At 35.8% G+C, this 12,980-nt stretch overlaps 5 protein-coding genes across 8 annotated transcripts; 3 read left to right on the forward strand and 2 right to left on the reverse strand.

Moving 5' to 3' along the window:
* Nucleotides 1-1,463: 1,463 nt before the first annotated feature.
* On the forward strand, nt 1,464-2,578 carry LOC108827114 (uncharacterized). 2 transcript variants are annotated; one of them, XM_056993755.1, is made up of 5 exons: nt 1,464-1,706; nt 1,818-1,886; nt 1,998-2,051; nt 2,142-2,200; nt 2,344-2,578. In XM_056993755.1, the coding sequence occupies exons 1-5, from the start codon at nt 1,494-1,496 to the stop codon at nt 2,345-2,347; spliced, it is 399 nt and encodes a 132-aa protein (XP_056849735.1). In that variant the 5' UTR covers nt 1,464-1,493; the 3' UTR covers nt 2,348-2,578. The 2 variants fall into 2 exon arrangements, with proteins under 2 accessions (XP_056849735.1, XP_018455975.2); XM_018600473.2 differs by having other exon boundaries at nt 1,477-1,706; nt 2,339-2,578.
* Nucleotides 2,579-5,337: 2,759 nt separating this feature from the next.
* LOC108825249 (uncharacterized) lies at nt 5,338-6,934 on the forward strand. Of its 3 annotated transcripts, none has more exons than XR_008938319.1 (4): nt 5,338-5,562; nt 5,713-5,830; nt 5,906-6,540; nt 6,601-6,934. XR_008938319.1 is itself a non-coding variant. In XM_018598566.2 (4 exons), the coding sequence occupies exons 1-3, from the start codon at nt 5,377-5,379 to the stop codon at nt 6,047-6,049; spliced, it is 453 nt and encodes a 150-aa protein (XP_018454068.1). In that variant the 5' UTR covers nt 5,338-5,376; the 3' UTR covers nt 6,050-6,540; nt 6,601-6,934. The 3 variants fall into 3 exon arrangements, 1 of the variants encoding a protein (XP_018454068.1); XR_008938320.1 differs by having other exon boundaries at nt 5,713-6,274; nt 6,377-6,540; nt 6,601-6,735; XM_018598566.2 differs by having other exon boundaries at nt 5,713-5,835.
* Nucleotides 6,783-8,639, reverse strand: LOC108827116 (uncharacterized). Its single transcript, XM_056993530.1, has 8 exons — nt 8,477-8,639; nt 8,252-8,404; nt 8,026-8,162; nt 7,756-7,947; nt 7,579-7,679; nt 7,352-7,499; nt 7,185-7,279; nt 6,783-7,114 (listed from the first exon to the last, which is right to left on the reverse strand). Exons 3-8 carry the CDS (start codon nt 8,080-8,082, stop codon nt 6,946-6,948), a joined length of 762 nt encoding a protein of 253 aa, XP_056849510.1. The 5' UTR covers nt 8,083-8,162; nt 8,252-8,404; nt 8,477-8,639; the 3' UTR covers nt 6,783-6,945.
* LOC108825248 (uncharacterized) lies at nt 8,240-10,124 on the forward strand. Its single transcript, XM_056994972.1, is given in 7 exon segments — nt 8,240-8,244; nt 8,634-8,808; nt 8,873-8,966; nt 9,042-9,148; nt 9,150-9,438; nt 9,522-9,689; nt 9,781-10,124. Coding segments are annotated over 7 exon segments (996 nt in total). The 3' UTR covers nt 9,939-10,124.
* Nucleotides 10,054-12,536, reverse strand: LOC108827112 (calcium-dependent protein kinase 12). Its single transcript, XM_018600472.2, is given in 7 exon segments — nt 10,054-10,275; nt 10,358-10,582; nt 10,651-10,934; nt 11,008-11,160; nt 11,247-11,390; nt 11,863-12,189; nt 12,192-12,536. Coding segments are annotated over 7 exon segments (1,455 nt in total). The 5' UTR covers nt 12,391-12,536; the 3' UTR covers nt 10,054-10,152.
* Nucleotides 12,537-12,980: the final 444 nt, after the last annotated feature.

Genomic DNA, 12,980 nt, shown 5'->3' on the forward strand with positions numbered 1-12,980 from the left:
ACTAATGTGGATTTTAAACAAAATGAACGATAAAATTGTGCTAAAAAAATATTATTGACAGTATGCTCTACGATTGCCATTGATTTGTTTTTTAATGCTTTGATGATTTATTTAATCAAAAGAGAAAAAGAAATAAGGAAATATATTGTTTGTTGGAATTAAAGGATTTTCTGGAATAATAAATATAATTAAAAGTATAGCCTAAAATAAAACCAGTGGAATTTCATGGTAAATACTATAAAATTTGAAGGGTACCTAAAAAAATGGCCTTCTGTTTTAATAGTATTGATAGATATAATACCTTTTCTGAAACATTATGAATAGGCATGCTTCAAAATGAAAACGTAACCATAATATAACTAAAATCTAGTTTATATTAAATACGAAGTAAAATCACAAATCCGCTGGGAGACGAGTCAGGTTCTAGAGTTTCGATTTAAAGTTTGTTTTTTTTTGCCGTCAAGATTTTGTTTTATTAAAAGAAGGGCCGAGCCCAACGGGTCTAAGCCCGATTACAACAAGTCCAACAAGAGGCCCAACAGACACATAAGTCTGGGTCATTGAAAACCGAAGCCCAATTTACAATACGAAAGGCCCACTAACACACACCTAAGCCCACTCCACGACGTCGGCCCGTGCACCGACAGGGAAGCTGAATGCATTACACGCGGAAGGATCTGCATCGTTGTCTCTGCACGTGTGGCTCCGCCTCAACCTGCCTCCACCGCCTCGAAATGTCGCCGGGGAAGATCACCACCACCTCGATTCGATACGACGGAGCTCAATAGCCTGCAAAGCCTCTGCGGCCTCTAAACTCCACTTCAACGCTTTTTCTTCCGTGTCGGAGATCCAAACCACTCCCTTCATATCTCTCCCGACACGACCAAGCTTACCCTAACTCGAGAGGGACCTCTAACCACTCTCTCTTCCGAACCCGAAACGAAACCCTAACCATCAGGGCGCCACGAAACACCTTAAGCCGGCGAGATAAAACTGTGGAAGTTTTCATCTCCCGGAAACTAGATCCGCAGACGGCGAAGCTGACGAAGCTTCCACCACTCGGAGACTGGAGCCGGCGTCGGCGGAGCTAACAGAGCCTCCACCCCCCGAAAAACCTTAACCCAAAAAGATCCTCTTCGCCGCACCATAACCTCCAATAAACCGCGTCCTAACCTCCAGAACTAAGCCACCACTGAAAGTAACTCTCCAGAGCTCGAACAAGGCAAAGTAGAGAAGGAAGAGACGAAGAGATCAGAGACGAAGACCCTTGCTGAAGAAACGGTGCGCTCCGACGACGGCACGCACGTGCACGCGCGGCCGCTCGCCGAACCCGAGGCTAGATCTCAAGATCTACTTTTTCGTCTTCTCTTTCGATTTAAAGTTTATATATAAAGAAAAATTGATCAAAGAAAAAAATAAAGAAAGAAAAATAGAATGGGCAGGATCAGTGTTGAAGACTAATAAACATTGCTATAGGCCCAAATCACACTTTTATGTATATACGCAACGCAGCTAGGGTTTCAACGCTGAAGCACCGTAAAAAGTTTTTGGGAGGAGGCAGAGCAATGTACCCGAGGAGGAAGTCATGTGAAAAATTTGGGGGGAGACGACCACATCCCGGTACTTTTCGGCGTAGAAAGAATACGGGGCTGTCTGATCTTTTGCCCGCCGGCCGAGAACTCCGATTTAACAGATGTTTGAGGATGGTAATTATATACTTTTTAATATAACTTTCATATAGTATATCTCTATAAAACGCGATTGAGAAAATTTAGGCTTTTGTTATTCATTTGATTTTTGATTCTTCTAAATTACAGAAAAAGTCATCACTTGCTGCTACAAATTCGACCATACCCTGTCTGCATGGTCCTCCTTTGGTGATGAAGGTTATTTACTTTAGTATTGATGAAAAATTTACATGTCATCTACGGCTTTTGTTATTCATGTATTTTGATTCTTAAATTATTGTTATTTAATGATTTGATTCTTAATTACAGAAAATGTCATCACTTACTACTACTTCCACCATGCCCTGTCTTGATGCTCCTTTGGTAAAGTTTATTTACTTTTAGTATTGAGAAATTTATAGGGCATCTTAAAGGCTTTTGTACTTATTCATTGATTTTGATTCTTAATTACAGAAAATATCATCACCTCACGATGTTACTGCCACCACCACCATACCTCAGTCGCCATCAAGGTATATATATATATATACACAATCATGTTATCATCTCTCTAATATTGTTCGTCTTATATATCAATTAATTAGCAGTAGTTATGTCGATTATTGCCTTGCTCGTATATATACGCTGTAATGTTTTTGTACCTGACACAGCGTAGCTGAGCTCAGCTCCGATCAAGTTTAGAGATGTGATTCCTCCATAAGCGGCATCTTGATGATCAACAGCATAGCCTAATCCACCACCTAAGTTCTTATAACTATATTATATTTCAATATATTTTGTAACTTCAAAAAAAAACCTGTGTTTGCTTTATCACGACTTATTGAAAAATAAAGAACTTTTCCTATGTGATATTGATAAATCTTTTGTAATGATTAAGTCGTTTTCTTGTATTATTTTATACAATGTGTTGGCTATTTTACAAGATAGATGGTACAATGAAAATGAACTAAGCTAACCATCAACAAGACTCATGATCGAGAGGTGCTTTTGAAATGTATTGTAAACTAATCCTACCCACGATTAAAACATTTCCTATCACAATTTTTTTGGTCGAAAAGGTTTGAAAACTATAACCGACACATTCCGACCCCTTCACCAGCTTGGCCTATAAAATGCAGCTCCTTCTTGCACTGTTTAATCAGCTTGGCATATAAAATGCAGCTCCTTCTTGCACTGTTTAATCGCAATTCTACTATCCAGCTCTGAAGCAGGGAGGTACGTACCTGAGAAGCCCACCAAAGGTCCTAGGCAACAATATGCTTGAAGCCCCTGTCTATTAGCTTCTGTAATCTATTTCTGCTACCATTACGCTCTAGTTCCAGATCACAATATTCGAATAAACTCCATGTCTAGTTTAAAGATCAGGATGCACCACTTTAGATGAGATTCAGTAACTAAATTTTTGTTTCCATAGAGGACCTAAATTACATAAGACAACAACAAGTTAACAAAGAGTTTGAAATTACCAATGATAGGACATTCTTGAACAATGAAGTTTTTTCTTCCAATAAAGTGAAATATTCAAACCAAAACGCCAAATTCCTCGAAGTCCCTTCAATGTTCCAACTAGAACATCCATCTTATTCTAACCATGTTGCTGAGAATGGAGACGAAGGCACAGAAACAATAACATTGGCATGAATGAGGATTAATTATTTAACAGAAGAGTCAGGGGTTGCTTCAGAAAAAAAAATTGTGTCCCCTCGCAATGCTAGTTCCGGATCATCACATGACTTAAGATTCTGATAGCAGCAGAAGATGACATTGAAGAAGAAGTAGAAGAAATAAGTGGCTTTAGTATATGAAACTTCGTCTCTTCCTACTAACTTCCTTCACCAGTTATGTGCAGTACTGCAAGATTGAATCAATGTCAAAACATAGAAGAGCCTTAGCAATAACTAGGGGTGAGGCGTAACCAACCAAACCCAAACCCAAACCAAGTCGATGTATAGATCTCATAAGTACTTGGTTATAATTTTTATCCACCCAAATAGTTTGGTTTGGTTCGGTTTTAAACCAAAACAAAAAAACTAAAGCCCAGGTATGGAGGTTAAGATGGTTAACCACAACAACAAAACATACTTTTTATACATTTTGATGAATTAAGTTCCTAATTAACAAAGCAGATGAAAAAACAGTAACATTATGCTATTAAAGCATTATGCTACAGAAACTGTATGTTTTTGTAGAGCTGGCAAAAAATCCGGATCCGAAAAATTAAATTGAACCCAAACCGAAAAAATAGTATCAAATCCGAACCAAAATTGATTAAATATCTGAATGCGTTCAAATTTTTGGTATTTAAAGAACTAAAACAGAACTTGACTCGAACCAAAGTATTTTGGATATCCGAATATATCTGAGATATAACTATTTTAGATTTAATTTATATTAAAAACATTCAGAATATATAAAATATTTTTTAGTTGTCAAAAATACTTTAAAAAATATACAAATAGTCAAAAGTACATGTCTAAAGTAGCTAAAGTATATTCAAAATACCAAAAATATTTAAAATATCTATTGATTCTCAATCTAAATTTTCAAACTAAACCAATTTATATGTTAATTTTACGTATTTTGACATATGATATTCAAATTTAAATGTAATATGTATTTTTTTATATATTTTGAGAAATTTAAAGTATATAATAAATTTTAAAAATTTTAAAATTCTTTAATGGGTTATCCAAATCCGAACCGAACCTGAATGAGTATCCGAAGGCCCATCCCTATGCTTTTGCTAAACTATTTAATAGATTGATTCGTAAAGCAGTTGAACATGTCATTTAAAGCTATTATTAAAACTAGTATATAATATTTAATATATATATATATCTTTTATTTTATATATTAATATTTAAAATACATAATTAATTTATTTTATTTACTAATTTCAAAAATTATGTTTATATCGAAAATTTTATTTTAAAAAATTAATTTTACAATTAAAATATTTATATTTAAAAATAAATTTTCACATTTAAAATATAATTTAATTTATATAATTGATTTAATTTATATAATTAATTTAATAAAATTATATTTTATATTAAATATTAATTTAAAATATAATTTATATAAGTAACTTCTATAATTTATATAGTTAATTTAAAATATAATGTATGTAATTAAATTATATTTTAAATGTGAAATAATTTTTTAACAAAATATTTAAATTGTAAATTTATTTTAGAAATCAAAATTTTATTTTCTGGATATAAAAATAATTTTATGATATTATTAAATCAGGTAAATGAACTAATTATATATTTTTCTTAAATTTATAAATTATAAATACAAATACTCTTCCAAGAGTTTCATATGAGAACATTTGGAAAGCATTAAGATTTAATAAATGCTCTTCTAAATGTTTTTCTAACAAATGTTGATTAGGAAGAAAGAAAAAACAAAGAGATCAAATAGGCACTTTGAAAGTTCATTTAGGAAGAAGAGGTAGAGAAGTGATATCCTCTACATGAAAAGTGATATTTGAAGGTAGAGAGACGCTTTAAACAGTAGTGGTTTCGCTGTATATTCTCTTTGACTAATGACACTCTTATTCAACAACCAAGTTTTCGAGTAAATCATCTTTGCTATCTTATTATTGTTTTTTATTTGCTAATTAATCTAAAGATATACTATGAAGATTGATTATACACAGCTTAGTATCAGTTTCCAATAAAAAATGATGAAGCAAACAGAGAGTGTTTATGAACATGGCAAACCCTTTCTAATAAAATACCAAGTAGGTTCCAAGAGGCGTGAGATGATGTCTTATCTGGAGGAAAGGGAGCGTTCTGGTTTTGCTTCTACTCATGCAGCTAGACCTTATGATGAAGATAAGAGAATCGCACGGAGGCTTAAGGAGAAGGTAGATAGGGTCATCTCTACATTCTCTTATGTGGTTTCCTCCCTCCATTCTGGGATGTTTAGATTTTGAAGTGCCTGTGTGTCCTTCTTTCTCTTCGTAGAGTTTTTCCATCAAGTGCTTACTCTCTCATGTGTTCTGTTCTGTATCCAGAAAGTGAGTTTGGCATCTTCAGAAAGATTCTACATGGAAAGCTGGACTTTGAGAGCGCCAAGGATCCTATGTGAAAATGCTCGAGAAAGATCCAAAGAAAAGGCTAACTGCTCATCAAGTGTTGTATAAGTTCTCTTATTCTGAGCCTTTAGCAGACAATGTTGATTGATTGATACTTTTTTTGTTTTGTTAGGTCACCCATGGATTGTGGATGATAAAGTTGCTCCAGATAGATAAACCTCTGGACTGTGCAGTACTGTCACGCTTGAAGAACTTCTCTGCAATGAACAAACTCAAGAAGAGGGCTTTACGAGTGAATGGATCTCTGATTCCATAAGCTCTGCACCAACGCGCTTCACAGTGTCTTTTAACTCTTCAAATGTGATTGTGCCACTGTTATCTGTGTCTATCATTCTGCAAAAGCTGTTTGAGTCCACCGATCTCTTCCTCAGATTGATAGACACAGATAACAGTGGCACAATCACATTTGAAAAGTTAAAAGACACTGAAGTGCGTTGGTGCAGACCTTATGGAATCAGAGATCTAAGAACTCTTGCGCTCAGTAACTAACAAAACTCTCTTCTTATTTATTAACTATCTTTGTCATTGTGTGTGTGTGTGTGTGTGTACCGGGCCGATCTTTGTCATTGTGTGTCATTTTTAGCTGCAACAATGCATTTGAAAAAGCTGGAAAGAGATGAGAATCTAGTGGCTGCATTCTCTTACATCCATTGTGGATGAGCTCCAACTGTCCAACAGGCTTTGAAAGAGTTTGGTATAAATGATTCACATCTTGATGAAATGATCAAAGACATTGATCAAGACAATGTGAGTAGCTATCTTTACAGCTTTCATTAGAGAGATGCTTATGGTGTATGGTTTTTGTAGGATGGACAAATAGACTATGGACAGTTTGTGGCAATAATGAGAAAAGGTAATGGCAGTGGAGGGATTGGTAAGAGAACAATGAGACACACTCCACTTGGCAAATTGGAAATCATATTCCTGATGTTGAATTCAATGAATAGCTAAAAACTCATGTGAGAGTTGTCACTAATAAACTTTAAACAAACCATTAAAAGTAGTAAAATATTAAATGCGTCTTGAGTTGACATTAATAAACAAAACATTTCCAAGTTTTACAAAAATCAGTTTAAAGAGCGGTAAAAAAAAGTAGAGGAAGAGAGAAACTTAGTTTGTTTTCCTGTTGTCTTCTTGTTTCTAAGTGATCAACTAATTCTCTGCATTGGTAGAATCCAAATACTTGCTGTAGAGTTTGCAACACCAAACGCGAATAGAGAATGGGCGTTTACTCAGGAACCACTTGTTGTAGAAGATGATAATATCTTCTTTATGTATTTTTTTCAGGCAACTGGTAACAGACCTGTTGAAACCATCAGGACTGTTCCACAACAAAAAGACATATTATTACTTTTAATCAAGAGCTATGGACAAAAAAAATCAAAACTGACCTCTGCTCAGATAGATGTTCCCACAGAGATTCCTCTTCCCCAGACAATTCGATGCTTCCCTTGCGTTTTTCATACACAGAATCTGAAACACCTTTCTGAAATTACAGAAAATGATATTTTAGTAAAATAAATAAACTAATAATAAGCAATCAACTGGTTAAACTTACCAAAAAGACACCTAAATTCTTCACATAATCTTCTATCTTCAAGGACAGAAACTCAGGGTTGTAATCGCAGGAAACTATAGTGAAGGAAAAGATTCCAAGGTCATAATCTGTTTCACCAGAAACAGAGTAACCAAGATGCTCTTGGAACCTGAAGTGTACAAATATTTGTTAATCAATCACTGACATGATCAAGTTCCTTAACCATAGAAATCATTGATATCACAAACCTTAGTTTTGCAGTGATATCATCTCGTATCAGAGAAGAGAATAGATGCAAAAGCGCTGTGTCCACTGCAATATGCAACTCATCTCCAATTTGAAAACATACCTAAAAATAAGCAAACAAATATTAGAAGCAAAAAAAATGGGACAACTTAGAAATACGAAATTCAGTTTATTAATACCTTAGCAACAGAATTAACATGGGACATTTTTCTTGCACAAATGTTAATTATATGATCAGAAGGTAAACGGAGATCGCCTCTATGATCTCTAGACTCTGTCAACTGTGACGTTTTAAGACCAACAAACAAACCACAGACTGTATCAGCATCAGCTCTTGATATGTCTCCAGAGAGAAAACCCTCAACTGACAGCTGTCAAAACAGAAAGTTAATTAAGTTATTCAAGTCATATAAATAACAATCTATGTAAGTCAAAAGATTTAAATTTACCTTAGTACCGATATCAGCCATGAAATGTGTAAAGTCATTAAACACAAGCGAATTCATCTTGAATTGAGAGCATTGGAAAGGTCTGCCGGGTCTAAAACACCTCCTATTAGACTACGTCTAACCTTTTCTTTGCAGATCTACAGAGGAAAAATATATAATTTGATAAAGGAAGTGTTCGTCATAAAAGAGATGAAGTGTTCGTGTCATTAAGGGGATGATGTAATACCTGAAACTCAGCTGGTGGGCAAGAGAATGCCTTTAAAATGTCCCATATAGCTTTTATGAAGGAGATGAAGTATTCTCCATAACCGTCGATCTCAATTAGCAGTTTGTTTCTGCCGGAAAAGGAAACTTTTGTCTTTAGCATTGATCTCTCCCCCTGAAAATGAATTAGATAAAACTCTCAGTTTTTATACAAAAATAAAAAAGTAAAGATAATCAAAATACTTACTTGGGAAACCGTGGCAGCTAGAGCAAGGTTAAGTGACTCAAGGTAGCATAATGCAAAAGCTGAACTTCTAACTCCACGTTCAACATGAAGGTAAGTAATAACCTTCAGTGTTGGAATACTACTTGATTTGACGTAAAAATACTTACTTGGAATCGAGTTCTGAAACGTTGTACAAAATCCCAAACCAAGGATCAGTCTCGGAAGTCCCACTTAATCTGGAAATAAGCCCCATAAGCATGATGAAGTGGCAACTGTTTCAGCAAGTCGATCAGTCTTTCCAGATGCAGCGTAGCTATGGAAGCATGCTTGATGGTGAATCTGACGAATTAAAGGTAACTATTTTTTTTTTGTTTCTTCATGGAGCTGATTGTGAAATATGTTTATTGTTTATGACAGAGGGTGTTTTTGGAAGGCAATCCCTATCTATTGGGCATCACGATGTGTGTTTCGATGCTTCACTCTGTGTTTGACTTCTTAGCATTCAAAAATGGTGAGTAAGACCCAAAAATATAACAGCCTCTTGCCTAACGCTTGTTGCTTATCTTTTGTTACTCTTACTCTGTAGATATCCAGTTCTGGAACAAAAACAAATCTATGGAAGGACTCTCTGCGAAGTCTGTTGTACTGAACTTCATCTGTCAGTTTGTCATCTTCCTCTACCTGCTTGACAACGCACACCTCATGGATGATACTGGCTAGTTCCGGAGTTGGCGTCTGCATTGAGTTCTGGAAGATAGGGAAAGCCATGCGAATAGAGGTTGATAGAAGTGGAATGATTCCACGGTTGAGGTTCCACGACCGTGAGTCCTATGCAAGCAACAAGACCAAAGAGTATGATGACATTGCCATCAAATTCTTATCTTATGTGCTGGGATTATCGATATACTCTCTCGCTTACGAGCGCCACAAGAGCTGGTATTCATGGATCTTGTCTTCATTAACAAGCTGTGTCTACATGTTCGGTAAATAAAAGCCTTTAAACCATACTCAAAAAACTTATTGAGATTATTATGAAAAAATGTTCTTGATGTGTGTGTGTTTGCAGGTTTCATCATGATGTGTCCTCAGCTATTCATCAACTATAAGCTAAAGTCAGTGGCGCATTTACCATGGAGACAGATGACTTACAAGTTCCTCAACACCATTATTGATGATCTCTTTGCCTTTGTCATCAAAATGCCGATTCTGCATCGGCTCTCTGTGTTCCGTGATGGTGAGTAAACTAACTCTAGCGAAAACTCTACTTTGGATGCAAACAGGCTTTTTGTAATGGATCTGTTTCTGTCTGTGTGTGTGTGTTTCAGATGTGATATTCTTGATATACTTATACCAAAGGTGGGTTTACCCTGTGGGCAAGACACGTGTTAACGAGTTCGGTTTTGGAGGTGAAGACGAGACTGCAGAGAAGAAGTTGATCACTGAGAAACAAGAAGAAGAAGAAGACAACAAGAAGACAAACTAAGTTTTTTTTTCTCTCTTCCTCCTTTATTTTTTTAACTTTTATACCACTTTTTAAACTCTGATTTTGTAACACTTAAGTTATAGTTTCTTAATTTTTTTTTTTTTAATGTCAACTCTCGAGACGCATTAAATATTTTACTCAAACTTTTAATGGTTTTGTTTGAAGTTATTAATGTCAACTTTTTACTCAAGTATTTAGCCATTCATTGACTTCATCAGGAACATGATTTCCAATTTGCAAAGTTGACAGTGTTCCTCATTGTTCTCCTACCAACCCCTCCACTGCCATTCCCTTTCCTCATCATTGCCACAAACTCTCCATAGTCTATCTGTCCATCCTACAAAAAAAAGGAACAAACTCCATAACTACTTCTTCCAAACACCTTGACAGACATATGTTTTTGTAATAATACTACTCACATTGTCTTGGTCAATGTCTTTGATCATTTCATCAAGATGTGAATCATTTATACCAAACTCCTTCAAAGCCTGTTGAAGCTCATCCACAGTGATGTAACCACTTCCATCTTTGTCAAAGAAAGAGAATGCAGCCACTAGATTCTCCTCTCTCTCCAGCTTGTTCAAATGGACTGTTGCTGCTAAAAACTCTCCATAGTCTATTGATCCATTCTCATCAACATCAGCCTGACAGACGCGCACACATACAATGAGAAGATGATAGATAAGAAGAAGAAGAGAGTTCGTTTAGTTACTGAGCGCAAGAGTTCTTGGATCTCTGATTCCATAAGGTCTGCACCAACGCGCTTCACAGCGTCTTTCAACTCTTCAAATGTGATGGTGCCACTGTTATCTGTGTCTATCATTCTGAACAGCTCTTTGAGCCCACCGATCTCTTCCTCAGATAGTCTCTCTGCAATCACTCGGAAAGCCATCTTCTTAAGTTTGTTCATTGCAGAGAAGTTCTTCAAGCGCGACAGTACTGCACAGTCCAGAGGTTTGTCTGGAGCAACCTTATCATCCACAATCCATGGGTGACCTTAAACAAAATAAGAAAGCATCAATCACCACCTGCAACAAGATTCAACAAAGATCCATCAAAGAACACTTACACAACACTTGATGAGCAGTTAGCCTTTTCTTTGGATCTTTCTCGAGCATTTTCACTATAAGATCCTTAGCACTCTCTGAGATGCTAGGCCATGGACTGATCTCAAAGTCCAGCTTTCCCTGTAGAATCTTTCTGAAGATGCCAAACTCACTTTCTGGATACAGAACACATGAGAGAGAGAGAGTAAAGCACTTGATGGAAGAGAAAAAAAAGAAACAAAGGCAATTCAAAAAATCTAACCATCCCAGAAAGGAGGGAAACCACATAATAGAATGTAGAGGATAACTCCAGCACTCCATACATCACATTCATGACTGTAATGCTTATGTAAAACCTCAGGTGCTACATAGTAGGCACTCCCAACAAGTTCTGAAAACGTTGCCCCTGAAAGAAAATCAAAATTTTGTTGTTGTCACAAAAAAACCCATAGCTTCATAGCAAATATACCAAATTAACTTCAACACATACAGTCACAGCATATGAGAGATGGGATCTTAAACTCTTAAGCAAAGGTCCAATGTGCTTTCTAAAACAATACTAATAGCTTAAAACCGCATGTATCATATTCAACAACTTTTATGTAACCAATGTTCAAAAAATCGCTAGGTGGTGATTAGGAGTCTAGACCAAAATCCTTTTTTAAATCGTTTTGTTCAGATCCGATGATTTGCTGACGACCGATTTTTAGAACATTGGTTGTGACACTCTTAAAACCATCCCATTTGATCATTTTACAGAACAAGAAGCTAAAAACAGAACCATTCAGAATCTGATGATTCTTCTATAAAACAACATAGTAGAGAGCGAACTCTTAACAAGCTAGATCATCAAGTAATTAACATCATTTTAACCAAACCTGGTTTGCAGAAAACAGAGAGGCCAAAGTCTGTAGACTTAAGAGAAGCATCTTCATCACAAGAAGCAAAGAGAAAATTCTCAGGCTTAAGATCTCTATGCATAACACCAAAAGAGTGACAAGCCTCCACAACACCAACAATCGTCTTGATAAGCCTAGCCGCTTCTCTCTCACTGTAATGACCTCTCTTCACGATCCTATCAAACAGCTCGCCGCCTTCGCAGAGCTCCATCACGATGTGGACGCTGTTTGAATCCTCGTATGCGCCTTCTATCCGGACAACGTTGGGGAACTCCGACAAGTGGTGCATTATCTGAATCTCCCTCAGACGTCGTCGTAGTCTTCTTGGCAGAGGAGCTTCCTTTTGGGTATGGATTTGCAGGCGAGCTTTTGGCCTGTCTTTCTGTGGGTGCAGAGGAAAGTGGTTCCGAATTGTCCTTGTCCGAGGATTTGACCGAGAAAGTAGTCGTCTTCCACGTTCTTGGTTTTGTAAGGGAGAACCCATCTGGTTCTTGGTTTGCTAGCCATGGTTTTTGAGAGAGTCTTGAAGTTTTGTTCTTTGTGGTTTTGTTTAAGAAGAGGAGGAAGACAAGAGTTTCTAGGACACTGACTTTAAGGCATTGAAGAGAGAGAGAGAGATGAACCACTTTTTGAAGAATGATTGATTAGTGTTGCTGAAAATATCTCAATGATTTTTTGTTATTAAAATAAAGAAGAATATAAATAAACACAGAAATATTAAAATAATTTGTCAGATAAATATAATATTAATAAAAAAATTCTTTGGGACACTTGGTTATATTTTTTATCAAGAATGATGTCTTAGCTTTTCTATTTGAGTTTTTTATTTAGTTTTTCAATAAAGAAAATTACATGACTTGTTTTATTTGAAAATGTTGTCAAAACTACGTTTTAGTTGAAAATGTCTTAATTGATTATTAGCTATACGAATATTTATGAATTAATTTATTATTTTATTGACAATAAAAATGTAAGTTCATTTGATGGGAAGTTGTATAAAGTTTCCCACTTTGTCAGGATAGGTATCTAGGTGCTTACTAGGACATTGAATAATGGCAAAACGTGTTCAGAGGTTTTCATTAAATACTATTCTTTGT

This window comes from Raphanus sativus, chromosome 9, assembly GCF_000801105.2.
Source record: "Raphanus sativus cultivar WK10039 chromosome 9, ASM80110v3, whole genome shotgun sequence".
Lineage (NCBI taxonomy): Eukaryota > Viridiplantae > Streptophyta > Magnoliopsida > Brassicales > Brassicaceae > Raphanus > Raphanus sativus.